Source organism: Actinia tenebrosa, unplaced genomic scaffold, assembly GCF_029948245.1.
Source record: "Actinia tenebrosa isolate PJP-AT-01 unplaced genomic scaffold, QUT_ActTen_1.0 PGA_scaffold17__23_contigs__length_9995812, whole genome shotgun sequence".
Taxonomy (NCBI): domain Eukaryota; kingdom Metazoa; phylum Cnidaria; class Anthozoa; order Actiniaria; family Actiniidae; genus Actinia; species Actinia tenebrosa.
This window is the reverse complement of record NW_028292577.1, coordinates 957,116-984,514: the sequence shown is the minus strand read 5'-3', so window position 1 is coordinate 984,514 and position 27,399 is coordinate 957,116. Positions and strand designations below refer to the sequence as shown.

Here is a 27,399-nt window from a genome sequence, read left to right as displayed (position 1 = left end):
TCTAAAACACCGGAAATAACACCATTTTAGACTACCTAAACAGCTGGTTTGATTTGTTGGTCAAGTAAACACAATAGCCAATCATTATTAGCAGTATTTTGGATTCCTTAACATCCGATTTGGTTTAGTTTGCCTACTCTTGTATTGAGGCATCGTTTCGGTTGACATTTGTTAAAGTTTCTTTGTCAGAATATGCCTCCTTTCAACATTTCTTGTCAGACTTGTGGAAAACAATTCCGAACAACACATTCCTTAAAAAAACACTGGCTGCAGAAACACCCTCGCATTAATCGTCCAAAAGTTTTTTCAGTTACCGCCGACGCTCGTGAAGTTGACATTCCTCAGCCTGAACGAATGTCGAAACGATCTTTGATCTACAAGAACTATATGCTATGGTTAGACACTGTTGTTGAAAGAATTAACAACACGCTTCATCCAAAGGCCCCAGGTATATTTTTGATTGTTACTTACGATTATAACGTTGGACTGACTGAGTGTTTATCAATATATCAAACACGCGATCGCGTTCTTCCTTTAGTCGTATCGAAGGACGAACTTTTTCGATTGTTTGAAATTACTTATCAATTTCACGAATATTTCTTGGAGAAAATCAAAGAAAACTTTGCCCAAATTTAATTCAAATTAAGAACACATCGAAACCACTGTCAGAGTAGTGAATTTCTTTGTTTTTCCTCATTACATATTCATAGCAATGCTACAATTACCGCAATGCTTAATAATCTATCATATTTATAGTTAAATCGTATTTGATTTGCCTATTTTAGCCAAATGGAACAAAATAGAACTGCTCCACGTTCCGGTGGAGTATCTCAAGCAGTTGCTTGCAGATATTGGGGACATCGAGGTCAACGCGGTCAAGGAGGTTACACATTGGCGTCCACCAATTATGTGCTCCTCGGCAACTAAAATAACGTACAGGACCTACAATCTGGAGCGAGTAGAAGGTACTTTTAGTACGAAAAATGTACCGCTGAGAAAGAGTTGCAACTGGAGTGGGCACGAAGAGTTAGAAGACACAGAAATGCCCGAGATCCTCACAGCGGAAGACGCAATACAGGTTGCAATGACCCGGGGTAAGAGAAAACGCATGACGTGCAGCTCTGAACTAAAAATTGATCAAGACAAACCCACAAGGGAATATGACCTCATCTGGTGGTCGGACTTATATAAAACACAAGGATATGGAAAACTTTGCCTTAGATTTTATGTAGGAAAAGTTGTCTTCGAGTAAATTTCATTTAATTTTATCTATTCCATTTCTTCTGTAATAATACATAAATGGAAAAAGGAAACCTAGTAATAATGCTTACATGACTGACCCAAGTAGACACCAGGTGATACATCACACAGACATACAGGTGTGCAAGGCACCCAAGCACATCTGTTGCCTACAGGTCTCTAAAGCTTTGCTACTTTTATAGTTAGAGTAACAATAAAAAATAAAAATTTGGAAACCTAGTAATATTGCTTACATGATTGACCCAAGTAGACACCAGGTGATACAAGTCACACAGACATACAGGTGTACAAGGCACCCAAGCACATCTGTTGCCTACAGGTCTCTAAAGCTTTGCTACTTTTATAGTTAGAGTAACAATAAAAAATAAAAATTTGGAAACCTAGTAATATTGCTTACATGATTGACCCAAGTAGACACCAGGTGATACAAGTCACACAGACATACAGGTGTACAAGGCACCCAAGCACATCTGTTGCCTACAGGTCTCTAAAGCTTTGCTACTTTTATAGTTAGAGTAACATTAAAAAATAAATATTTGGAAACCTAGTAATATTGCTTACATGATTGACCCAAGTAGACACCAGGTGATACAAGTCACACAGACATACAGGTGTACAAGGCACCCAAGCACATCTGTTGCCTACAGGTCTCTAAAGCTTTGCTACTTTTATAGTTAGAGTAACATTAAAAAACAAATATTTGGAAACCTAGTAATATTGCTTACATGACTGACCCAAGTAGACACCAGGTGATACATCACACAGACATACAGGTGTACAAGGCACCCAAGCACATCTGTTGACTAAAGGTCTCTAAAGCTTTGCTACTTTTATAGTTAGAGTAACATTAAAAAACAAATATTTGGAAACCTAGTAATATTGCTTACATGACTGACCCAAGTAGACACCAGGTGATACATCACACAGACATACAGGTGTACAAGGCACCCAAGCACATCTGTTGACTACAGGTCTCTAAAGCTTTGCCCAGTCCAGAATCTGCACTAGAAGTCTTGCCCTGTGGTAGTCCATGTCAGTATACTGCCAGCTGATATTGTTTATGGTACTAGGACCCTTCAAAATGAAGTCTCTTGCAGCTAGAATTACTCCAATTCCACAGCTTCCAGTTCCTACAGATGAATGTGTGCTTTGAGTGGGCATACCAAACCGTGTGGGGTTGGAAACATTTGACCAGAACTTGGGCTTGAACCTCGATGCTGGGTACAGGTCATGGAGAATATCCAGTCCATTCTTTAATAGCTGTAGGTTATTTGGTGGAATTGGGATTTTCATGCCATCATCAAACATCAATTGCTGATTGGTCAGGTCAACATAGGTAAGACCCCAATGACTTCTGCCTGTGTAATGGACTGGTAATATTATTTGTGAGATTTTAGAAGGGTCGCGGCTGTTAATTATTCTCTTCAATTGATCTTTTTTAAAATCCTTGTTACTGGAAGTCATCCAACAGAAAAACTCAGAAGGCATATACAGGGTGTTTTCAGTGCCACACTGCAAGAACTTTCCAATGCAAATATCAATCAGGAAGTTGTCAACATATCGCTCCTCTACAAGATCACAGTAATTGAGGGGATCAATTGACTTCCCATTGTTTAGCAATATTGGCTTGAAAGAAACGGTGTGCCACATTGCCTTCTTAACCATTTCCGCCTCTTGTTTGTTCAGACTGCCTTTCAAAATCCACCTCTCTTCAGCAACCAATTTTTGTTTTGTCTCACAAATAAAACAAAATTTCTTTAAAACATCCAGCCCATCGAGGTCAAAGTTTCCAAAGCCAGGAAGCTGTATTCCCATTGGAATTTTTTTTCGTTTCACTCTTTCTCTATTAATGAGTGCCTCCGCATCACAGACGGTAGCTTCACAAGGGCGTATAGCTAGCAAATATGGATCCGCTACTGTGAATGTACCATACAGGACTTTCATTATACCAACAGCAAAAGAAGCCTTTGGGAGCCTGTCTGCCAAGGAAGCCATTTCCCATCTAGTCATTTGCACTGACATGCAGACTGACAATGGTGGACTGATGGGACGTGGTGTACACGAAGGTGTTGGAGAGGGTGTTAGAACTGGACTACTTGATGGGGTGGATGGTGGTGATACTGGTTGGCCAGGTGTTAGGACTGGACTACTTGATGGGGTGGATGGTGGTGATACTGGTTGGCCAGGTGTTAGGACTGGACTACTTGATGGGGTGGATGGTGGTGATATAGGTCTGCCAGGTGTTAGGACTGGACTACTTGATGGGGTGGATGGTGGTGATATAGGTCTGCCAGGTGCTGGAACTGGACTACTTGATGGGGTGGATGGTGGTGATATAGGTCTGCCAGGTGCTGGAACTGGACTACTTGATGGGGTGGATGGTGGTGATATAGGTCTGCCAGGTGCTGGAACTGGACTACTTGATGGGGTGGATGGTGGTGATATAGGTCTGCCAGGTGCTGGAACTGGACTACTTGATGGGGTGGATGGTGGTGATATAGGTCTGCCAGGTGCTGGAACTGGACTACTTGAAACCTGTGTGCCCTTTACCTTGTCGTATTCATATTCAAGGAAATCAGTTCCAAACATGTCTGTTAATAATCTATCCATGGATCTGATCCACTCCATCTTTTCTTGAGACCAAGTGATCTTCTGGTCTTTAAGACGCCACCCACATCCTCGAAAGTGAAAATTCTTTTTTCCTACAAAAAAAGAAAATGAATGAAAAAGAAAATGTGACAATACAATTTGAAAATATTCAAAGAATGGGAACCAGCTGCTGATGCCACTAACAATACATAATAGTGCAGTTGAACATGACATGTTCAATGTCTGAACTTTATCATGGTACACATATACAATGAACTATCTTAATTTACATATCGCAAGTCATAACAAAATTAATGTTTGAGAACAAGTACTTTTCACTAACCTGAATCAAGGCATTTTACTGCTTCGCGGAATGTATATCTCAGCTCCAGTAGATGGGTTGCATACCAATGGGTGAGTATTTGGTCCACTTAATGGTGAAAACATTAAAGTAGAATAAGATAAATGATAACAGAGCATATGTATGCAGTAAAACCATGAAACAAAATCAAAGTAGATACTGAAAAAATAAAGCATCTTTATTTATTGTATTTCATTTGTTGATTATTTGCTCTGGTTGTATTAAGTCATTAATAAGTACTATTTTGGGGATACCAACTTTGAGCTTGTTTCATGGTCTTAATGCACTTGCTTTATTAGATGGAAGAATGACAGTTCTACATACATGATTCTCCAGGGCCTGCCTGATCATGGTTTGTTGCTCTGGAATACAACTGGCGATGCAACTTGTGCGAGGCTTCGAATCCTTGCCCAGAATAATGATACATTGACCTAAAATGTCGGAGTAGCATTGCACTATGATCAATGGTCAAATGGCCATAATCACCTGTGCCAAGGGTTACACCAAACAATTTCTTAAGGAGAAATCCCCATTCCTTACACTGAAAAAAAAAAACATTAATCAATGAAAACAAAGCTACAGAATGCAAGTGGTGATTGATAACCACTATGCAGACAATTATCATACCTTGATATCATGAATATCTATGTGCTGATTGTCATCCTCATCAAAGACAGTTTCTCTCATGGTGAGTGCAATTTCTCTCCATTTGGAACAAACCTGAAAGAGAGAATGTAAACACTTAGTAATAAAACCAAATGACAGTCAATGCTCTCTTTTAATCCAGAGTACAAAATTTGCTTTTCTGGTAATTGAATTTAGAACACTGTGTAAACGACAGAATCTCAGTGAATGGATTAATACCTTAACAAAAAATTCTCTGTGTAGCTCTGCTACATATTGAGAAAAGCTTTCGAGAGATGAGTTATTCATAGTTTTCCTCTTTTTTTTTCGTGGCTCTTCAGCTGTAGCATTCTGTGCTGCAATTTCAGCAAATTTGGAAGCAACTTCTTTCTGTTTCTTTTCCCATTCGTCAAAGGAATTTTGCAAAAACTTCTCAAAAGCTAAAAAGAAGAAAATGACACTCAGCTATTGAAGCAACTGATAAACTGAAGTATTAAGAAAGGCAGTAACTATATAAAATATCAAACAAATCTCATTCCATTCCATGTAACAACTCGGAGCCCAGTTGTTAATCTTAGGTTAACTCTTAAAAATACATATAGAGTTAATCCTGCATTAACATTTATCAAGCCCTGAAACTTAGAAAGCAGTTTCATTTTGTGTAAATAATCTAAAAAAACCCTTTAATTTTCTAACCTGGACAGTCTTTGATGTTGACTTCTTCTTGGTGTGTACCAAAATCTCTCTCGAAGAACCCTCGCTCCAGAATATCACTGATGTACTGCATACAAGAAATTACAAAAAAATCACAAATGGTGTTAAATCCAAATATCCGATCTACCATGGTTCACAATATACATAATGTTGATAAAGTTAACAAATAATACTAAGTTTTGTTTAATGATGCAAAGCAACTTCAATAATATTTGTTTGATACAGGAAACCTTTCTACACCTGCAGTTTTTTCCCCTCCAAACTGTTACATTCCATTTCACCGCTTGGATGATGTGCTAATTATGAAGGCTTTTTACCTTTTTTCTTTCACCAAAAAATCTTATGTATTCCAAAAGCTCATCCTTGGCAGCTCCTTTGCTTGACATATAGTATTTTTTCATTTTTTCCAAAGGAAGGGCAGCCATCACGATTGTGTCCATGTTTGTGAGAATTTGTCTTTCTGTGTTACCTTATAAAGTCCAAGATAGAAAGTCAAAAATGAAAAATATTAAGGTCAAAATTAGCCATTGTTTACATAACCACATATTATGTGGTTGACTTATTTCCCAGAGTAAACTAACAAAAAATCTCAATTACCAGAAAAAGAAGCCACGTTGATATTAGTTCTGTTTATAGCACATTCTTGCCCTGGTTTCTCCTTTACTGTGATGCGGGAGAAATTTCTTTGGTTGTCTGGCCCATAATACTTAAGGGTGTTATTCAGTTCTTCAAGGGAACCAATCCTGTACGCCAGATACCCCAAAGACTTAATTAGTTGTTCAGTATTGCGCATTTCACAATGCAATGAACACAAGTTAATCTGGCTCAGATCCTCCTCCAGAAGAAACGTAAGGTCATCTCTTATACCTTTTGACCTACAATGGAAGATATCACAAAAAATATTGCAATTATAATTAATATAAATACTTAAAGTTGTTAGGTTTGGATCAGCAGAATATATTTATTGCAAAATTTTGGCCCACTTGGATCATATTTGATTTAATAACTGTCTTTAATTTTAGAATGACACAGCAGAAAAAAAGTTACCTGCCAATATTGGCTTTTGATGCTAGACATCCAACACATGTTTCATCTAAGTTGGCACCATGCTGAGTACATGCCTGTTGAAATTTATTTCATAAAAGAACTGTGAAAAATTACTTTAATCTGTGATAAGTACTGTCATTCATAGTTGAAAAATATAAGACATTAGAGCATTTTTTTGCAATGCAACAAGCAAAAGTATAATCATATTCTAATGGGTTTGCATAATTCTATGCTTTAAATTTGCTGCAAAGCATGCTTTTAAAATAGCAATATTATTTGGTAAAACCAACCAGCTTGACCTCAAATGTGTTGGTGCAAATTAGAAGTATGCACTTCACACTGGACCAGTAAATGAAAAAAGTCATCTTGCTTATGTTTCTTGTTTATATTTGTTTATGATAAATCAGTACAGAAAACTAGTTACTTACCCTTATTGCATCACAGAAAGCACAAAACTGGCAAGAGAGACCCTTTCCACCAAGAGCAAAGTTTTCATCTTCTGGCTTTGCCAATAAAATGAGCAGTGCTTTGTAGTCTATGGTAACTGCATGGAAAACATATATATATTAACATTGTAGGATATAAGTACTTTATAAATGATTGTCTAACCAGACTTGATGAGACATATGTTTCTTAGTAGAAATATGGAGTAGAAATAGTAAAGAAAACAAAAAAGAAAACGTTAATTGCATTTCTGAGATAAGATATGTATTATATAATAGAGATGATTTGTAATTCTTTTGAGACATGCATAATCATAGTTAATAACTCTAAAGAATTTGATCAGAACCTGTGAAATTCAAGTTGTATTTCTTTCCATCCACTAAAAGACCATGCCTTTTAATCTGGTTTTTCTGGACTTTCAAAACAGCAAGTAATTGTTTCAAGCTCTCCCTAAATTTCAAAAGAAGTAGGTTAATAGGAGTTTCTGTGTAATGAATGGTCATGGATGACAGTCATCCATCCCTCTCTATCTTTCTCCCCTTAATCCTTCCTTTAAAATGTTGTATTCATGCAATTCATACCTTTTTTCTTCGCAGTTGCCAATTGCAATGGGATAAACAGAAAGGGCACTTTCAGATGACTTCTCTTTAAACCCTATTGGCACAACACCCACTGCAACCTGACTTTTCCCTGTGAGAAATATTTAGGAAAAATTCAAAATCAATAGAGACATAAAAATGTTATGTACATGGCCTGCTTTTTTAATTTAGGTTTTAACAAAAAATGTAAAATGGACAAAGTTGGTTTTGATCCACCCTCAAATTCTGGCATGTGGTCAATATTTTATAATTTCTAAATTATGATGTTATATCATAATATCAATGGGTTACAGGTGCTATCGATTTTGAACATGTTTATTGCTGGCAGTATAATTATGGCCAATGCAGTATTAGTACACATTGGTGTTGGACTCACATTGATACAGTGGCATCTTTCCTATCTTATCTGTTTCTGCAAGTCATGAAACACTATTGTTTTATGTGTTGTTGTTTTTCTTTTTTTTCTTTTTTTCTTTTTTTTTTGCACTTTCAGTTTAAGGAATAATTACCTCCAAGAGGTCGGCCATCAATCTTTATGTTGAACTCGATTTCAGACTGATCAGATGAAGCATATAGTCTGTGTTCTCTTATAGCCCAGACAAGAGTAGTTGGGAGATCAACACAGCAAGCATCAAAACTGGTGTTCATTTTGTTGACATTCAGTGTCTGGCGGACCACCTTGAAGATCAGGGCCTTTATTGCCTTTACTTGATTTTTGGTGATTAGTATTGGTGTGTCTGAATTTCTCTATATAACAATAGAAGGACAATAATACGAAAACTTAGTATAAGACAAGAGTTTTTTTGACTGAAAGGAATGAAGGTGAAGAGAAAGAAAAAAAGGAAGAAAGGAAGAGAAAGGAAGAAAGAAATAAAGAAAATAAAGAAAGGAAGGAATGAACTAAGGAAGGAAAAATAAAAGGAAGAAAATTATAATATGCATAATAGAAAAAAAGCTTACTCCACTTCTTCCAAGATGTGTAACATTCAGCATGGTTTGCCAAGCAGAATCTGGTAGTCGAGTTTTCAGCTTGAAATACAAAAGTGCCCAGTCAGGTACCCTCATTTGGCACAAAATTTTATGCGAGACATCGTCTGAAAAAAATCCCCATATTCCATTTTTATTACTCTTTGATTCCAAGATGCGATTGAAAACCTCTGAAATTATATTCCTGACTTCATCCTTTTCCTTTTCTGCGCCAGTGACATAGAAATGTCCGAGAACAGACGAAATTGACTCTTTATGTTTAGCACAAATGTCTTTCAACGACGAAAATATATTCTCACATTTTAGTGCTACCATTTTTTTTCTAGTTGTGGAGCCAAGGGTATCATTTCTAGTAACTTCATCAGCACTGGAAGAAATGGCGGGAACTTGCATTTCTGGTGCTGATTTCTTGTAATGGGCAAGTTCTTCCTCTAACTTTGCTATCTGTGCACTTAGGTTGTTGAGCTTAACTGTGTATAAAGTGGTAGATATGTACGTCGTGTTTTCCCTCTGAGACGGCGTTTTATCGTTTTCCGACTCCAAATCAAGCATGTTTAAAGATCGGAAAGCAGATTTCAATAAATATGACCCTTCGAAGCCATTCGCCGGAAATTCGCGCTGGCGCAGAATGCCAACCAAAAGGCCAAAAGTAGAAGTAACGTATACATGACTTGGCTGCTTTTGGCAATTACTAACTTCCAAGGTACGTGTGTCGCCATTCCTACGAACATACAACTCCTTTCTTTGTATGTACTGGATTTCGGAAGGGAACCGAGTGAAAATGTAATTTTTCGCGTAATCTCGCGGTCTCACTCCACATACTTCTTTTTCCAGGAAGAACCATTGCTTATCTGGATCAAGAGAAGCACCATGCACTTGAATGGGCCGAAAAGCATCGGACAGAGAACACTCCGCCATCGCTTTTCGGCGGCAAATGCTGCGTTTGAACAGGTCATCTTACAAATAGAACTTGAATTTCCCGCCTCAGTCGTGTATTAACTTATATTTTCATTGAAAAATATTAACATTTCACACCAGCAAAAGTTGTACTTTGCTCAGCTTTGTTCATTCTTCGACTTACTTCTTGTTGTTATGGGTGCCGCTGACCAGAAAAAACACTGGCTTATAAACATAAGTTCATTGTTATGTCACATAAAAGTCAGTCAAAGATCGATTACAAACTAATGACTTAATAAGTTGACCAAAGATGAAGTCTAAGTAAATGAAACCGGTCTCCACCCAAAATTGGGACTGCAAATTGCAAACTAGTCTTTCATGGCACTCTCGTACAAATAATAAACAAAGCGTCAGTCAATAATCATAATGATCAGATAATTTACGCGTACATAGTTTAGCAGTATTGATGCATTTAATTCAAGATTGCACACGAAATTGGGTTTCCTTGCCGTTGTCTATAATAATGTTTCCCACGCAGCCCAGCTACCTCTCTGTTAACAAAAATAAACATAGCACGGTGCAATTAACACTTTTTATAATGTTGCATTGTTCCTGGGAGTGGTAAACTCCAAGATGATGAACAGATCCCTTCCGGGAGGCAAAATAAAGACTGCTTTCTTCTAATTGCATAATGCGATTAATAGGATACTGTCAATGCACAGTCTTTTCTGATTGGTTCGGCTATATTGGTGAACCTACCTACAAAGTACATAAACAAAGTCGCGCCACTTTATTTGTGCGGCGTTCTTCAAGATACATGCAGTATGCCTAAACGAGGTAGAGAAAGATGGCGGGATCCCGCATACACATGTAGGGATTGCGAAGCAGTAAGTATATATCTTGAATAATGATTTCAAATGAATCTTTCGCACCTGCTAAAACATAACTATCTACTTTCTAGTACTATGCGTCGTACAGTCAAGAGGAGAGGGAGAGGCGAGTACAGACCTCGTGCAGGCACAGATCAGAGCACAGGCCTGCACCCAGAACACCCCCAGGTTTCTGGAGCATCGACTTCCCCACATCTCCAGAAATCTTGGCATCGGGGATGATGATCGATGGTAAGTCCTTTCCGTATCAATTCTTCATGCCGCGCGTCGCAATCGTCGACGACTGGAATATGAATGTGCGAGAAATATACTTCTTTAGATCAATGTTTTTATTATTTTGATCAGTACCTATCCATTACCAATGTACAGTACTAAATTTAAGCCTGTAATAGATTTGGAAAGATATTTATTCTACAATAGATTTTGATGTAGCGTCTTGAATTTTTTGGCGGGTTTTTAAGCCACGTGACCAGTTAGAGCATTTGTTCAAGGAGGCTGAAATCTTTGTGCTCGGACTTTGTGCGCGTATGAGATTCATAGAGCGGTTGCAATATTATCTTATTAATATAAAACTCTTGACTTTATATACTTTAGGGAACAAGAGGATAAGGTTTTTGATATTAAATGAATTTTGTTTCGCTAAATGAATAAACGACATCCATTATTTTCTTACTACAGCCACAAATGAACCGCTGCCGCCTCTTACAGAGGAGCAGAAAAGGAGGAGGAGAATGAAGAGGAAGAGAAGACTTGATTTCCTCGAAACAGAGAAGAAGGAGGAGGTGAAGGAGAAAGAGAAGAAAGAAGAGAAAGAAAAACAAGAAGATATATAAAAATTGATGTGAGTAAACCTCCAAATATAGGCCCGCATTATTGGCATTATGTATTTCTTGACGTGCTTATATTTGGAGGTTTACGGTATAGTAGAATCTTTTTGTCAAACTGATATTTTATATTTATAATTTCTGTACTTAGATTTAGGTAATTTCTGCGGCAAACGTTGTCATGATTAATTCACTGTAATAAAATACTAAAAAAGGAATCTTGGTTTTATATATTTAGTAGCAAGGGAAGTTTGTTTAAAATATCTGCGCGCGATTTATAAAAAACGAAATTCCTCTCAAGTTAGCCTGAGGCATAATAACTGCGAAATGAAAGAAAACCTGGCTACTTTACCGGTTCAGGGTTATGAAAGTGCTTATAATCAATATCACACAGTGCGCCATCTCTGATTACAAAAAATACCTTATATTGACAACAGGATTAACACGTACACTACATGATGGACGTTACTTCACACCTAAAATATATCTCCCACAGAGGTTTTTTTTCTTGGGCAAAGCTCGTCGTGGTTTACTATTCTACAACGGGCTAAAGTATCTATCTTTCTTTTCTTTTCTGGTGCGAGGGACGAAACAAAGCAACCACGGTATTCATAAGCACATTCTTCTTGTATCATTTATACTCGGCTAATAAAGATTTTTTGCTTGTAACAATTACGAAAGCAAAAACAAAACGCAAACTGTTTCACGCGTATGAGTAGTACTACACATTTTCCATCCGCGCGAACGCGTGACGAAAAAGAACCGTCGTTCACCTTGAACTATTTACACACAAGTTTGGTCCTGGATTCAAAGGAAATCTCAGAAATAACTAAGGAGCGAAATCTCTGGGAACAAGGCGGGAAATCTCTGGGGAAAATGGCGGGACATCACTGGCACTAAACGGGGTACTTAACAAGCGCAAACGAATGTAATAATGCAAATAATGCAGTTCAAGTATGCGATAGACGACTTGCACTAAGAGGTCACGTGATCAAATCGGCCAGTGGCTGGCTTTCTACAGGATTTTAGCTATGCAAGAATTTAAAAAAAGATGGCGGATAAGGGTAGTTTTCTTTTTTGTGATAAAAGGTAAGTTAGCGCACTAAATAACGATAAAAATCCCTTTTCTTGCAAAAAAAATTATTCTTAGTAGATATTTCTATTAACTAGCCAAGAACAGAGAAAAATAGGGTATTTTTTGCGATACCATGTGAAGACCTTCGGTGTTTAATCTTTTTTTAATTTTTTTTTTGTCGGCTTCATGCTCTCAAAACAACGACTTTTTGTCGAAACTTTTCAAATATTTTTCAACTTCATTTTTGAAAAATGCATTTTCTTGCAAGCAATATACTTTTAATATACTTAAAAGTGTAGGTCGAATGCTGACCTCTACTTTGTTTCCTTGGATGATAAACACTAACGAACGACTATCCCAGAGCCTTCGTATTTTGATAATAAAATGATATATATTCACCAACACACCGTCGCGACGCATGAGCTCATGTTCCGTAACGTTCAATCATAACGTTTCTATTCCCAATCCAACTAATGTACATTGTACGGTCTACTTTTACATTTACTGTACTACCATTGCTACCTAATCTACGATACATATCCATATTTTTTCATGTGTACGCTCGACTATTTTTATCCACTTTCCACGTACCCCTTCCACTCGTCAATCTAATGCTGCCTTAATATTTACGTATATATCTTATTCATTTTATTTATCGATATCTTTTCTTTTTTTCATTTTTCTTTTATCATTTTTCTCACACTTCCCCCTCTCTCTTGCTTGCGTCTGAATACCTGTGTCCGCAAACCGTAGTGTCATCAGGTTTTCCCGATGCCATGTTCTTAAAAAAAAAGATGTAACGCTCGTGACGTTTACAACACTAGCACACAAAACGGAAATGGAAAAAGCAATAGTATCTGTCAAATCTGGGACAACAGCTCAAAGTTGTTGTTTATTTATTTGTCCGTACTGTAAAGGAATCCAATGAGAAACTCGAACAGAAAAAAAGTATAGGGGAAAAAAAGAAAAAAAAAGAAAAAAAACCCTAAACAGATCAAAGCTGAAACAAAGAACGTTAAGATACACTTCATCATATACAGATGTACATGTGATGTATATTAAACTAACATCGATCAAATTGACTATTTACTTTCGTTCTTCACACAAATTAAACGTCTGCCACACTTTCCACACTTTCCTAACTTTCCACACCTTCCGCACTTTCCTCACTTTCCACACCTTCTGCACTTTCCACACCTTCCGCACTTTCCGCACTTTCCACACCTTCTGCACTTTCCGCACTTTCCACACTCTCCGCACTTTCCGCACTTTCCACACTAGCTTTCCACACTTTCCGCACTAGCTTTCCACACCTTCCGCGCTTTCTGCACTTTCCGTTTCCGTGTTTTACCACTCACATTGAGTGTCTGTAGTGACTAATTCTATGCACAAATATGTTACTGGCATTATTTACCATCCTAAAGTTGATCCGGACAGGGAAAAGGCTGTTCTCGAGAGGCCGTTAGGCTGAGGCACATTTTCAAGGCCACGAGCACAGGTTTTTCCAATCAGGACCGACTTTACTACGGCAAATAACTTATGTTTTACTTCAGTTCCACCTGTTTTGCAAATTGCACTTAATCATCGATACATAAACTGGGTTCCAAATTAATATTAATATACTATAAATGTACGAATAAGTATATACTGTGTATAATGATATTGCGATAAATGTTAAATCCTACGTGTATGTATTAAGTCCGTAAACTCTATAATACCCAAAATCTCCCCCACCCCCGGTATTCCCACTCTCCCTACGCTAGTGTTTGTATGCATACACCTAATTAAACAAACGTTATCGGGTTCAAAAAAGGTTATATCATCAAAGCTAAGACCGAAGGGGAGCATGGGAAGACAAACAATTATGCCATTGCAGTTTTCCCTTCCTGTGCACATTTTATGCATCATGGCTTTGGCATGTTGTTAATCTAGGTCAACCGACTTTGCTCTACTGTGCATTTTTACATGTCTATATGCAAATATAATACACATTTCGGAGTACCCAAAATCCTTTTCGGTCTTAACTTCGATGATATGACCTTCTCGAATCCGACTACGTTTTTTCAATTAGGTGTATACACTCGATTGCAGGAAGGATGTAGTATACATTTATACATATATACAAATATATCTCATTAGATGCAAAAACATGAAAACTCTTTACCCGTTCATTCATACTTCAAAAAGTAATATTTTTCGAGATATTGTATTTTTATATTATATATTTTTTGAGTTGTATCCCTAAAGAATATAAAAAATATGATATGAGATGCGCAATGAGATGTTATTGAATATATATCGAATATATATTGGAGAAAAGTGAAATACATAAATAAATATAATTAATTAACGTCTGATACTTAAAAACCTTATGTATTTGACGTGTCTTGCATCAAAGTAAAACATACAAGTGTTTTTGTTAACTTTGTAATATATACAATATGAGTGGCCGTGTTGTATCAGATTTACGATCACGAGCCGTAGGCGAGTGTGAGTGATTGTAGATCTGATACAACACGGACGCGAATGTTGTAAACGACTTATGAAATGAATAAATAATTAGAAATTCTTGTGGGACTCAGAAGGAATTAAGGGATCGAGATATGAATTGACATTGAGAACAATATCATTTGGGATTTGTTGAATATAAAACCAAATCCTACTCAATAATGGTTGCTTCATAAAGGGTGTTAGATGTCATGCATGAATATGAAACACGTCAGTTTTACTAAGGGTTGGTCTTGTAGTCCTCGTTTACAACAGCTAGCGATGGAAGGCGGTGGAAGATTCCGAGAGCCTTTGACAGAGGATGAAGAATATCGTTTAGTCGAAAATACTGTACCAAAGAATACTCAAAACAACACAAAATGGGCTGTGAAGCTCTTCGAAGAATGGCAAACGTGTAGACGCGATAAAACTCCTAAAAATCTGCAATTAAGTTCAGTTGTTCTTGATACATGTCCAAAATCGAAGAATTGTCTACACCATTGCATTGCATGAATTCTGAGACGTTGAACTTATGGCTTACTCGCTTTTTGGAAGAAGTGAAAGAGTGGTGAAAGATATCCACCAAGAACATCATATGTTCTCATTTGTGGTCTGAAGAGGTATTTAAACGACAAAAGTGGCTTAAATCCACTGAACAAGAATGATAAAAGGTGAGCTATACTTTGTCTATCTACTTCAAGATTTTAAGACTAAAAAGTCCTAAGGGAAATAAGTAAGTAACGAAAGCTGATTTATTCATTATGTTTTCCCCTCTTTCTTTAGGTTTGCATTATTTCGCAAAGTTATGGATGGCGAGATGAGAGATGCAACTAAAAATGGCGTGGATCTTAAGACTAAGAAAGATGTCCGAAATGAAGTTACACTAGAAGAGGAAGATCTGTTATGGCGAAAAGGATTGCTGGGCAATAATACACCTGAGTGCCTTTTTCTATAATGGCAAGCTTTTTGGACTGAGATCAAGTGAACATAGGCTTCTCAGAGTTTGTAACATTATCTTAAAAGATTTCATAATATTTGATGAAAGAGTATCCAAAACTTTCCACAGCGGATTAAAAGATTTGAAAACCAGCTGGAGAGTAATTCAGCACAAGTGCCATGAAATTGGAGAGATTCATTCGCGTTGTTTACAAAGCCTGTATAGATTGTATCTAAGCAAAATCACTGAATGAGTAAAGGAAAAACCAGATGCGTTTTATTTTAGGCCACAACGTAACGGCTCTTTCGGTTATGAAAAGAGTGCAATTGGTATAAATAGCTTGAATAAGATATTGCCTGATAAATTATGTGCTAGAGCAGGGTTGAAGAGAAAAACCTCGCACTGTTTGCGAATATCATGCGCTACTCGGCTTTTCCAAAATTCAGTAAATGAGAAACAAATCCGTGAACGCACAGGGCATAAATCCAATTCTTTATTTCGCTATGAGAAGGCTAGTGATGAACAGACAACATTTGTTAGTAATGTCCTAGGAGCACCAAAGTCCACTATATCTAATAAAGGCTTCATAGAAAAGAAGGAAACGCAAAGTAGTGGGAAATTGGAGGTTTTTTTTCTCGAAGAATCTGTTAATTTTGACATATCAGATGAATTGCTAAGAATGCTAGATATCCCTAGTGATGTCTTAGGACAATCTGGATCCTCGGTATTGAACGGGAACTTGTCAGAAATAAATGAGCAAATCAACAAGAACGAAGATTCTTTATCTGATGAATTTGGAAATTTCGATGTACCAGATGAATTGTTAGGAATGATTGTAGTTTGAATTCAAATTTCAGCGCACGAAGTAGCACGTCTACTTCAACTCGTCCTACTAAAATAAGACCAATGTTTCAAAACTGTGTGTTTATTGGTTGTAAAAATTTTTGGTGTTAAAGTTTGAAGAACTAAAAAGTAATTGTTGAACTTTGAAGAATTAAATAAATCAAAATGTCTTGTACATGTAGCCATTTTTTCCTTATTCATTTTAAGTCACAGTAATGATTATGCTAATTTCTTACAGTTCAAGCTAGGTGTTGTGTACTGTTTTTGTAACAACCACTAGTGGTAGTATACTGTTTTTGTAACAACCACTAGTGGTTGTAACTAATTTGCATTTTCATTGTGTTGATTCATTCACCCCTAGCTTAGCCTGAAGAAAATTCCGGATGCGACGCAGGCTACCCTAGCTTTCCCTGCCAGCTCTTCAAGCCCTCCCCGTGCTTTAGGTTTGTATGGAGTTTACAAGCTGCCTGGGAGAATTGGTTTCATAAAGTTGATTGGTCAAAACCCTAATTAATTATTCATGGATTTTATAACAATATATACACGATCATATTTTAGGAGTTCTTTCATTTTTGCATCTCATACGGATATTCGTATATATGCATAAATGTATACTACAACCTTCCTGCAATTGAGTGTATATCGCGTTTTCACGTTTGTTGAATTTTTTCGCGTTTGTTGAATTTGCCTTAATAAAGATTCATTCATTCATTATATTTATATATGTGTGTATATATATATATATGTGTGTGTGTATATATATATATATATATATATATACACACACTCGATTGCAGAAACGTTGTAGTATACATTTATACATTTATACAAATACCTAATGAGATGCATATTGCAATTTTACTTTTTAACCCTCAAAACCAATCAATTTATAATCTGTAGGATGTAAAACACAAGAATAAAATATTTTGACGTTCATTGAATGAAACAAATAATAAATAAAGCGAGTTTTCTGTTTTGCATATCATTAAATATACTGAATAAATTAGGTATTTGTATAAGTAATGTTTAATAAACGAGCAGGAGTGTTTTATCGGGTATAAAACACGAGGCGCAGCCGAGTGGTTTTAGACCCGATAAAACACGATCTGCGAGATTATTGAACGGCTTAGAAAACTTATGATGTTTGTTCTCATTGTGTACCGATTTTTTTACGAAATGAACCAAGTTTGATAGAGAAAATCCAAGTTAAAGTTTATGCAAATGAAGACGAATCTTTATCCGATATAAAATCACCTTCATGGTCATGATTTCTATTGTGTTTTCTTCATGAATGATTAATGAGTTTTCTAAATGTATACTACAACCTTTCTGCAATCAAGTGTACACACACACATATATATACATAAATTAAGAAATTCGATGAACATCTGAAGGTGCTGTCGCCCGACAGTGAAACTTGTGCAGTGCTAATTCTGAGCGAGACAAGCCTGATCAGCGAATACATTGGCCAATAGAAACCTCCATTCCCCGACCCCCGGGGCATACCGGGGATTTGAACAGTGCGTATAGCTTGATTCCCCGGCCTGTCCCAAGGATTGGGGGTCAGAGGTCGAATTTGGTTTTCATTTATGCAGGAATTTGGCATCCATAAACCTCGGCTCTCATCGAAATATGGCCATACCATTCTCGTACAACAAATCTGATGTACCGGGTTTTTATCTTCTCAGGAAGCCTGTGGGTTACGATCGATGTCTTGTCAGTGTTCGCCTGAAAGACCTAGCCAAAATGATTTCGGTTATTAGTAAATGTAATTAAGGTGCTTCATAAAGGAATTCTAACATCTAATTTTCCTCTCAGTTTTAACAGCGAAGTTAATCGGTTAAGACAAGAGTTTTTCCTCATATCTAAAATCGGATCCACAAGAAACCTTCAAGTGAGTCTAAACGAATCGAAGGCCTACGTGCTGGTCACTTCGTAATGCGAAAGAACAAACTTTGCCTATTTTACTACATTCTCGTTCCCAGTTCCTCGTACAGGCGCCTTAAAATGCTTTCTGTTCGACCCAGTTGAGCTGCGCCACCGCTCTACTTGCGGTATTGATTAGCGATGGCAAGCCTCTTAAGATCATCAATTGGTGCAGTCTAAATGTTTTAGTGTTTGCTAGTGAGTAGAATATTAGAAATATCGTATTGATGGTTTTCACGGCGGCCATGTTGGAGGAACTTAACAAAAGAATTGTCAATGAATTATTTTGTTATATCCTCCAACATGGCCGCCGTGTCTTTTGTTATTTCATTCTCTTGGGAATGGTTGAAAACCATCAATAGTTGTAACTTACCTTTACAGTGTTTGCCATTTCGTAATCAACAAACGAACTGTCGGTGCTCTTGTAAGCCAGACTGTATTTTGTCACATACTGCTCAAGACTATCATGTGACCTCCCTTGTGTTGCTACCATGGTGACGTATACCACGTGTCCCAAGTCCACCTGTAAGTACTGTCCTACGGTGTTATCCCCTGCTGCCCAACATCCAGCGCTATAAGGTCTGGTGACGGGGTAGTTATTTAGTCGCCCCCCTCCAAGACTCATGTGCAGAACCGTGCGAAGAAGACGCAGTTATCGCTGAGTTTGGAATCTTGCTCGAATTAACTCCCATTCCAAACGCCAACGCACATTCTAAGTTAGATTTTAAACAAAAATAGATAGATGGCTGACATGAAAGCCCGACTAGCTGAATTGCGTAAATTACTGATCAATATATAAGGGTCTACAAGGATTATAATACAATGAAATTCTATATAATAAGAAATATAAAGTTAATATGAAACTGAGAAATTAATGCAATAAATACTATATGCTAGTTGATAATTAAGATGGCTCCATGGGGTTTTATCCGCGTGCTACCATGAAACTTCAATCGCAAATACGCGGACGCAAACAATCAAATACTAAAAATTGTTTTTAGAGTGCACGCACTAAAACCGTGAACATTAAATAGTATTAATTAGTACTATTTCATACAGAATCCTTTGCTTTCTATTGTTTAATTATCACTATTTAGTGCTAAAAAATAGTATTTGTTACACGGATTTAGACACTTTAGTCGTTTCAAGGGAAAGATGAAATTTTCGAATGAGTTGAATCAATATAAGATCGCTGTTAAGCGTTGGTGCGTTTACTTTATTGCCTTTTTTTCCCCATTTTTTGACCTAAGTTTTTAAATTGCTTTTGAGATATTGGAGGATAAGTAATTTGCTCAAGATTTAGAATCTGTGAGAGCATTTTCAAAAAAAATTAATATTGAAGTTTTGAAGTATAAAAAATTTGCAGATACAAAACATGTTAGTAACTTTGTGTAAAAGTAGTTTATTTCCTCAGTTTTAAGATCCTAAGTTTATCTAAAGAAGTTGGTAAATCACTTTGGAATATTGGGTAAAAACTGTATAGAAATCGTACCATTTGATATTTCAAATTATTTTATGACCGTGAATCTTAGAGCCTGGACACTAGCAAATCGAGCAATCTGATTGGATAGATCGCATCGCGGACTGGTCTAGATTCTCCGGTATTAACCGGTCCGATCGCGTATTAATCTTACGGCGAAAACATTTTGTTCTTTTCAATGAAAAGTGGTCATATAATAAAACTCTTATCAACCGAGCTTGGTCGGTCTGTACGGGATAATCTTGACCTCGGTCTGTACATTCCGACCTCGTCAAGATTATCCCGTACAGACCTCCCGCTCGGTTAATAAGATCTAAATATTACCCAAGGCCCACGTTAGTATGTTTGAGAATATTATGTTCCCACCAGCAAAATATTATGCCGCTTTCTCTGTTGTATTTCAGCGTGGGACAATCACCCGGGGGGGGGGGGGGGGGGGGGGGGGGGGGGGGGATGATATCAGAAAATAATAAATCCTTACTAATCTATGTTTCAAGCTTTTAAATTCGGGCGATCGAAAAACAGTACTAGCATAGTATGCATATAGTTGCTGTATCTTGATGCTCTACTACACATACCATAATGTGCTCGGCAAGCGTTCTGATAATATGACAATACGATGCAATTGCAAGATGACTTCGCATTCCATTCACTCACCTTGCATTCAAAGTTGTTATTCAGTTGATTATTTACCACACAAATGGTATCAGTACCACAATATTGTCACTGCACGTCGCACAGACCGACTATCATGCACCGAATAAGTGCCTTCTTCGTTGTAGACCAAGTCAACAGGATTGGACAAGTGACTGCCTTTGTTCAACTCGCATCTTTGGCTCCTGTCATAGAAATTCATGCTATGGCAATCCGTGGTAGATGCACATTTACCGTAGCATTCTTGGTAGTTCTTCACCGTTGTCGACGACAGAACATGGTGCTTGAGTATGAAGTTCGTTTGCGCGTACGTTGAAGGACAATCAAGGCACCAGATGTCATGCAGGATGAATGGAGACATCAGCAGGCCAAGGGCAAAGTACATCATTGATGGTTGTATCAACTACTGGCTGGTTACTTTTAAGTAACTTTTAAGTTACTTTTAAAAATAAGGGTCAAAATAAAACTAAGTTACTTTATCCTTTATACCTTTCGCGCAACATTTTTGTCAGGTTTGCTGAGAAAACTTGTTTAATATGTCATTCCATGCTTCGTAATGAAAGTTCACAAAACCAGTAGTTGTTTTCCTATTTAGTATTTGCATCAAAGAAAAAATTGCTGCGCTCGAAATGCTTTTACAAACAACATTTTCTCAGCACCCAACTTGATCAAGTTTTTGTCCACACTTCCATCCACCGAATTTACAACTAATAAACTCAGTACCTGGGTTAACAACGCCAAAGTTGACCAACTTGTTTATTTTCAACGACCAGCTTCTGTTGGACAATTTAGTTAAAGTCACACTATTTCGAACGGTCCGCGGAAGTAGTGGTCAGTAGTGGATAACCTGTTGACAAGATTGTAACAAAGTCGTTGCCTTAGTTAACTTACCGTATAAAGGAGAGAAGTTCCGCTTTCGACGTGCTTCAGACGGTTTGGCTTGACTGATAAGATCGGTCCAGATTATATTGTTTTATATTAGTTCCGTGGTCAAACAAAATCAACAGAAGAAAAAACCCCCTATGGACTACTTTCTTAGACTAGAGTGTTTTATTACAGTGACAGCTTTAATTGATGAGTTCAGCCAACGAATTCCCTAATAAATTATTAAAAACTCACTGTTATTATTTTAACGAGTTTGAAATTTCCCCCCATCCATGACAACCTATTTGTATGCATTAAAGGTGCCGAGTTTAAACAATTGAAACTCCTGGAAAAAACCTAACCATATACAGTTTTATTCTGATAGTTATCTCGATAATTCTGCTCGCGAAAAGTGATTTTATTTCCTAAGATGAGAATTCATTTACCTATAAATAGTGATATAAACATAATTGCGAGAACGTGGTCACATAAACATAAAAAATAAAAAAATAGGAATTAATTTCAAATATTCAGTTTTTCGCATTTTGATTTTAAAGCCCAATGGATGGATGAAATACCTGTTTTAGTATATACCAATATGAGGAAATATTAATGAAAATTTCAGTCTATACCTTCAAAACACTGAAATAATCACTTCTGTGTTTGCTCGAAAGAAGTTTCATCAAATTCCTATTTTGTTATTCGTTATTTTTATATGACAACGTTCCATCAATTCAGGCGTACATAATAATGATATAAAACAAAGAAGACTGTATTACTGTGCTTCGCAGATGTCCACGTCAGTGAATCAACTGACACACACTGCTAGCATTTTCTTGTTTTCAGTCAAAGACAATAATCAATGCATCAAATATTTGTTAGTTAGGAAAACACATAACTATGAACTATTTCTTTTCGTTCGTATCACACTAAGGGATTGTTTACAGTGAGGAAACTCGGACCTTGAACACTTTCGAGTTTTTGTAAATGATTGGAAATAAGATTTTTTATGAGTCTTTCAATTTGCAGCTGCATAAGTTGCTTCATATACTGCGAGGATCACTCAATTTTGACACATTAAAACATCAGTAGTACAAATATATATTCATATATCATTCAATATATATATTCATATATATTCTCATACACACATAAGAACACTCGGTGTATCGAATCGAACCAATGCTTCATTTACAGGGTTTGAAACAGTAGAAAGTTCAGAAAAGAATGATATAATAACCTGGAAAAAAAAGATTAAATTTCGAGTAAACTGTAAAACTCCTTCTTTTTTTCGAAATTGGCGAAAATCAAAATTTCTTTGATCAGAACCTTCGTTTACAAGTTCATTCTTACTAGCTTTGAATAATTAAATGTATGCAAATGATAAATAATTCTTTTATATCCAGGTCAGTCTTTACTCTGCAATTGCAGAATGATTGTCAGGCGGGTTCAAAAAACTAGAACATAGAAGCTCAGAAGAAAATACAATAGTCTGTGCAGGCAACAAGCTGATCATGATCAGTGATATTATCAGTGACTGACTTCCAAAAAAAACCTGGAAACCCAATAACTGACGGTTTTAACCATTCCCAAGAGAATTAAATAACAAAAGACACGGCGGGCCATGTTGGAGGATATAACAAAAGAATTCATTGACAATTGGCCGCCGTGAAAACCATCAATACTCTGGTACTGCGATCGTATAGAACAATGTTTAGGTTGCCAATGGGATGACGTCAATGTGGACTCTTTTAAGGTAATATTTGAAAGAAATTGAAAAGAAATTTAGCCAATAACTTTGTCATGAAAACTTTTTGGGCATTAATTATGTTATGGACATTTAAAAACTGCAGTAAAAAGATGGGGTCACCATTCTCGTTTTTTTTCGCTAGATGCTCTCCAAATATGTCAATTATGGGTTTTATAGTTAAATGCGGTAGCAACCGGAAGCTGTAATCAAGAACCTTTATTAAAAGTGCTTTCACTAACAAAACCTACTTTATAACTCGAAGTTTACTGATAAAATCTATACTATTAAATCCATCAAAGTCATTGGATGATGATGATTCTTGAACTATTAGTGAAAAATTGCAGGTATGTGCGCCTCTAAGAACGTCCAAAAACTGCACATGTTAACTATTTCAATCAAAATATTCAAAATCTATTCAATAATTCTTTCCTTCATGTTTTGATATAATAATGACGAGCGTTGCATTTATCAAAAATCTGAAATAAAAATGGGGGTCACCATTATCGTTCTTTGATTTATCTTGAAAAAACCTCTCAAAATAGTCGAAAACTGACACTTTTCCGAGTGAAGACTGTGGCGAGTCAGATAAAATCGCAATTTCTATACTAAAAAATAGAAAAAAGTGAAAATTGGTTTTGAACATGTTTCTTATTAGTTTCCGAAAGAAAAATGCGTAACTATTTGTTAGTTCCATGCTTTTAAGAGTCTGGCGGTTGCATGCGCAGTAAAATTTACAACGAAATAAGCGATTATTTTATATTTTCCAGTAAATTCTTGCCGAAATTAATTTAAATTTTGAACGATTTTTATCGAAATGTTACAGAATGACCGAGATTTTATGCTATGATTTTCTGTTTTTCAATGCCATTGAAAACAGAGTTTAACATTTACATGTTCATTTCATATTGAAAAATTATCAAGAAAATACCTTTACAGTAAAATTCGACGGCCAGCGAATAGAACCGCTCGCGTAAGATTGTGACTTCAAGATTCCAGGCTCTACTTACTTCCAATACCCAGAATACTTCGCGACTGTGATAGTTACCAGAACGAAAAAGTACCAGCAGTCTATGACTACATGTAGCTACTGCTGTATAGGCCACATAAGTAAAAGAATAAACCGGGTGAGGTCAGATATGATCCGAAGTAAAAAATTAAAATAAGAAATGAAAAGAATAATGATGATGAAAAGAAACGCATGTAAAACCTGAAAAAGATAAGTTGTGTAGTTGGTATGACAAAAATGGAAACATATGGTCACAACGTGAAATTGCAAAAGTGTTCACAAGTCTACAAAAACAGATATAGTAATTTTTGTAGTTAGCTTACTAATTTTTACCTTTGTGTTAATTCTTTAATTGCTGCTGTTCTTCGTATGAAGGAGTGGGCAAATGCAAACATTTTAAAGTGTTTTCTCGATCCTCCCCGTCATGGTAGCGATGATATCTCTCATCTCCACATATAATCATGATCAGTCTTCCAATATTGCGACTGTGGATTTCATTTACCCTCTTAAATATTCATAATTCTGAAACAAAAAAGAAGATTAGGAGAAAGAAAGAGGTTTATATGCGATTGCATCTCAATCAACCCCATCCAAATCTTGTAAACAGTGTTGTGGGTGACCGTGCCGTACGTCGTGTCGTTTCAAGGTTATCCCATCATGCATTGCGAGTGAGACATGATCTTTTTCCCGAAACCGCTTTTAAATTGATATTTTTTGAAATTGAAAATGTCAACAATTGTGCTTAAGAAAAGCGTATGTCTGCCTTTTAGCGATATCTGTTTTCTACATCGTTTCAAGAAATTTAGAGACACTCGTCCAAATACTGGTATACTTTGGAGTAAGTTTCAGGTTCAGTACAGATCCTACAACTGGCTACTTTTTATTTGACTAATTAGTCGAACATGTCGTCATTCAAATGCTAAAGCAATACCTTAGTATTGATATTATTAGTAGTACTAGAAGATTAATTCCAAAAAAGGATGCACATAAACCGGGTTGAACCAAAGAAAACAATAACAAGCACGCAAAGGCGCTTGGGATAGCCCTGGATACTACTCTGGGTTAAGGCAGTGTAAATATGAAAGATTAATGTCCTTTTTTTTGTAAGAAACTAATAGTATTTATAACAACCAAGCGAACGGTTCGCGGGGCGTTAAATTGTATCACTAAAACCATGTAAATCTAGTCTTTTTCTCTGAAATATAACCTGTCTTAGTCCTTTCAAAAACCAGCTCAGTGCTTTATCTCAGTGCTATTTTTTTGATATGTTAGACCCTGCCTTCGATGCCAATAGAATCAGGATATATAAACCTTTATCCTCACTGCGTTGACGCAGGTCTGTCTAACCATAGTTTTTTGCTATTAGTCTCTTGTCCTTTTTTTTCTTATTCTTTTCTAATTTTGATTTAATTATATTTAATTTATCTGTAGGTTAAAACCTTGCCAGGACTTGTGTCCGTTCGTTTGCGCCTCATCATCATGCTTGCCTTTTCCCATTACCCTTATTCCATAAATCTCTAGTTGTATCTATTGATTATCTTTGTTCTTACTTTTCGTTTTCTATATATCTATTTTAATAATAGCAGATATATGTTATGGATGAATGCAAATGAGCGAGATGCAATTTACTTGGCATCTTGACATTATTGACGTCAGTGATGCACTAAAATCATACCAAGAAGTTTTTCCTTTGATCCTCTATATACACTCTCTTTTTTTGTTCATTGACACATTTAAAAAACTGATTGATGAATTCGAATGGAGGCCTACAGATGAGTCTAGCAGTTTTCTTGCCATCTTGACAAGAACATAGTATTGGAATGGAATGGAATGGAATGGAATGGAATGGAATGGAATGGAACGGAATGGAATGGAATGGAACACTTTCATTCGTTATCTGATATTTTAAAACTGTTTTTTCTTTTTAACTGCCCAGCGTTTCAATCAGCGTTTTCCATTTCAATCATACAGGGTCAATGTTAATATTTCATTTTATAGAAACGAGGGACAGAATTTTACCCCTGGGTTCCCGAGGATAAGTTAGAACCCAGACCCCACACATTTGCAAAAGATATTTAAGCCTGTGTCAGCCTAAATCATTCTCCCTGGCAGTGTGACCGATCGATAAAGCAAGATTCTATCATTCAACAAACCATGTAACAAGACCAAAGTCAGTGCAGGCATTAAATAATCATTTATTAGTTTTCAGCATATTATATCAAAAGTTTTTTCAGGATATCGCCATTTATAAGCAAAAGTTATCCTGCTGACAGACATCCCCTCCCCCTAGACTCTAGCCTGAGTTCAGTATACCTATTTTGTAATCATACTTCTACTGATAATAATACCAGTAATTTTAGATGACGACATGTTCCCAATTTGGCAACCAAAAGTATCCAGTTGTAGGACTATCTGAAAAAGTCATGTCTCACTCGCAATGTGATGGAATAACCTTGAAACGACACGACGTACGGCACGGTCACCCACAACACTGTTTACAAGATTTGGATGGGTTGATTGGGATGCAATCGCATAAACTTCTTTCTTTCTCCTAATCTTCTTTTCTAATTTTAATCTAATTATATTTAGTTTGGTGCATTTGTTTTTAACCAAAGACCTTGTATCCGTCGTTTGCGCCTCATCATATGCTTGCCTTTTCCCCTTACCCTTATTCTATAAATCTCTAGTTGTACCTTTTGATTATCTTTTTCTTAATTTTTCGTTTTCCATATCTCTATTGTTACTAATAGCAGATAGATGTTATGGGATGAATCAAAGGAACGAGGATGCAAAGAGACAAAAGAAATCTCATTGCGGGATCAACCGTAATAACACCTATTGTAAGGCAAGGCCATGAAAGTTCTAAATTAATTGATTAACAAAACAATATACGAACAAAGGCTTTAGCTTTTTAATGTTACTCTCCATGATAAAGCAAAAACTAACTATATGTCATCAATGTTACAATACTGAGTGCCAGATATCAGTACTGGAAAACAGTTGGTAAGCGATTCAGTAGCAATCTAAGTTCCGCCTATTCCTTACTGGCTGTTTGCTCTTATCTTTTTCATGAGAAACATGCCAAAGCCTTAAGAGCATGTGCTGCGCGAAATCTCACCCCTTTGAACCCATCCGAAGACG

General features: G+C 36.5%; 4 protein-coding genes across 4 annotated transcripts; 2 read left to right on the top strand and 2 right to left on the bottom strand.

The window, feature by feature from the left end:
* The first annotated feature begins 192 nt into the window (after window positions 1–192).
* On the top strand, window positions 193–1,639 carry LOC116307494 (uncharacterized). Its single transcript, XM_031717767.2, has 2 exons — window positions 193–448; window positions 786–1,639. The coding sequence occupies exons 1-2, from the start codon at window positions 193–195 to the stop codon at window positions 1,250–1,252; spliced, it is 723 nt and encodes a 240-aa protein (XP_031573627.1). The 3' UTR covers window positions 1,253–1,639.
* Window positions 1,239–9,543, bottom strand: LOC148910173 (uncharacterized). Its single transcript, XM_089031950.1, has 14 exons — window positions 8,599–9,543; window positions 8,148–8,385; window positions 7,621–7,729; window positions 7,386–7,489; window positions 7,024–7,139; window positions 6,596–6,669; window positions 6,146–6,423; window positions 5,866–6,017; window positions 5,531–5,615; window positions 5,075–5,274; window positions 4,838–4,930; window positions 4,535–4,751; window positions 4,193–4,279; window positions 1,239–3,962 (listed from the first exon to the last, which is right to left on the bottom strand). Exons 1-14 carry the CDS (start codon window positions 9,541–9,543, stop codon window positions 2,236–2,238), a joined length of 4,425 nt encoding a protein of 1,474 aa, XP_088888076.1. The 3' UTR covers window positions 1,239–2,235.
* A 758-nt stretch (window positions 9,544–10,301) lies between these two features.
* On the top strand, window positions 10,302–11,245 carry LOC148910172 (DNA endonuclease RBBP8-like). Its single transcript, XM_089031953.1, has 3 exons — window positions 10,302–10,409; window positions 10,484–10,643; window positions 11,091–11,245. The coding sequence occupies exons 1-3, from the start codon at window positions 10,347–10,349 to the stop codon at window positions 11,243–11,245; spliced, it is 378 nt and encodes a 125-aa protein (XP_088888079.1). The 5' UTR covers window positions 10,302–10,346.
* A 6,735-nt stretch (window positions 11,246–17,980) lies between these two features.
* On the bottom strand, window positions 17,981–21,584 carry LOC148910171 (contactin-associated protein like 5-3-like). Its single transcript, XM_089031988.1, has 4 exons — window positions 21,530–21,584; window positions 20,698–21,077; window positions 18,878–19,124; window positions 17,981–18,315 (listed from the first exon to the last, which is right to left on the bottom strand). Exons 2-4 carry the CDS (start codon window positions 21,024–21,026, stop codon window positions 18,166–18,168), a joined length of 726 nt encoding a protein of 241 aa, XP_088888114.1. The 5' UTR covers window positions 21,027–21,077; window positions 21,530–21,584; the 3' UTR covers window positions 17,981–18,165.
* Between the last annotated feature and the right edge of the window lie 5,815 nt (window positions 21,585–27,399).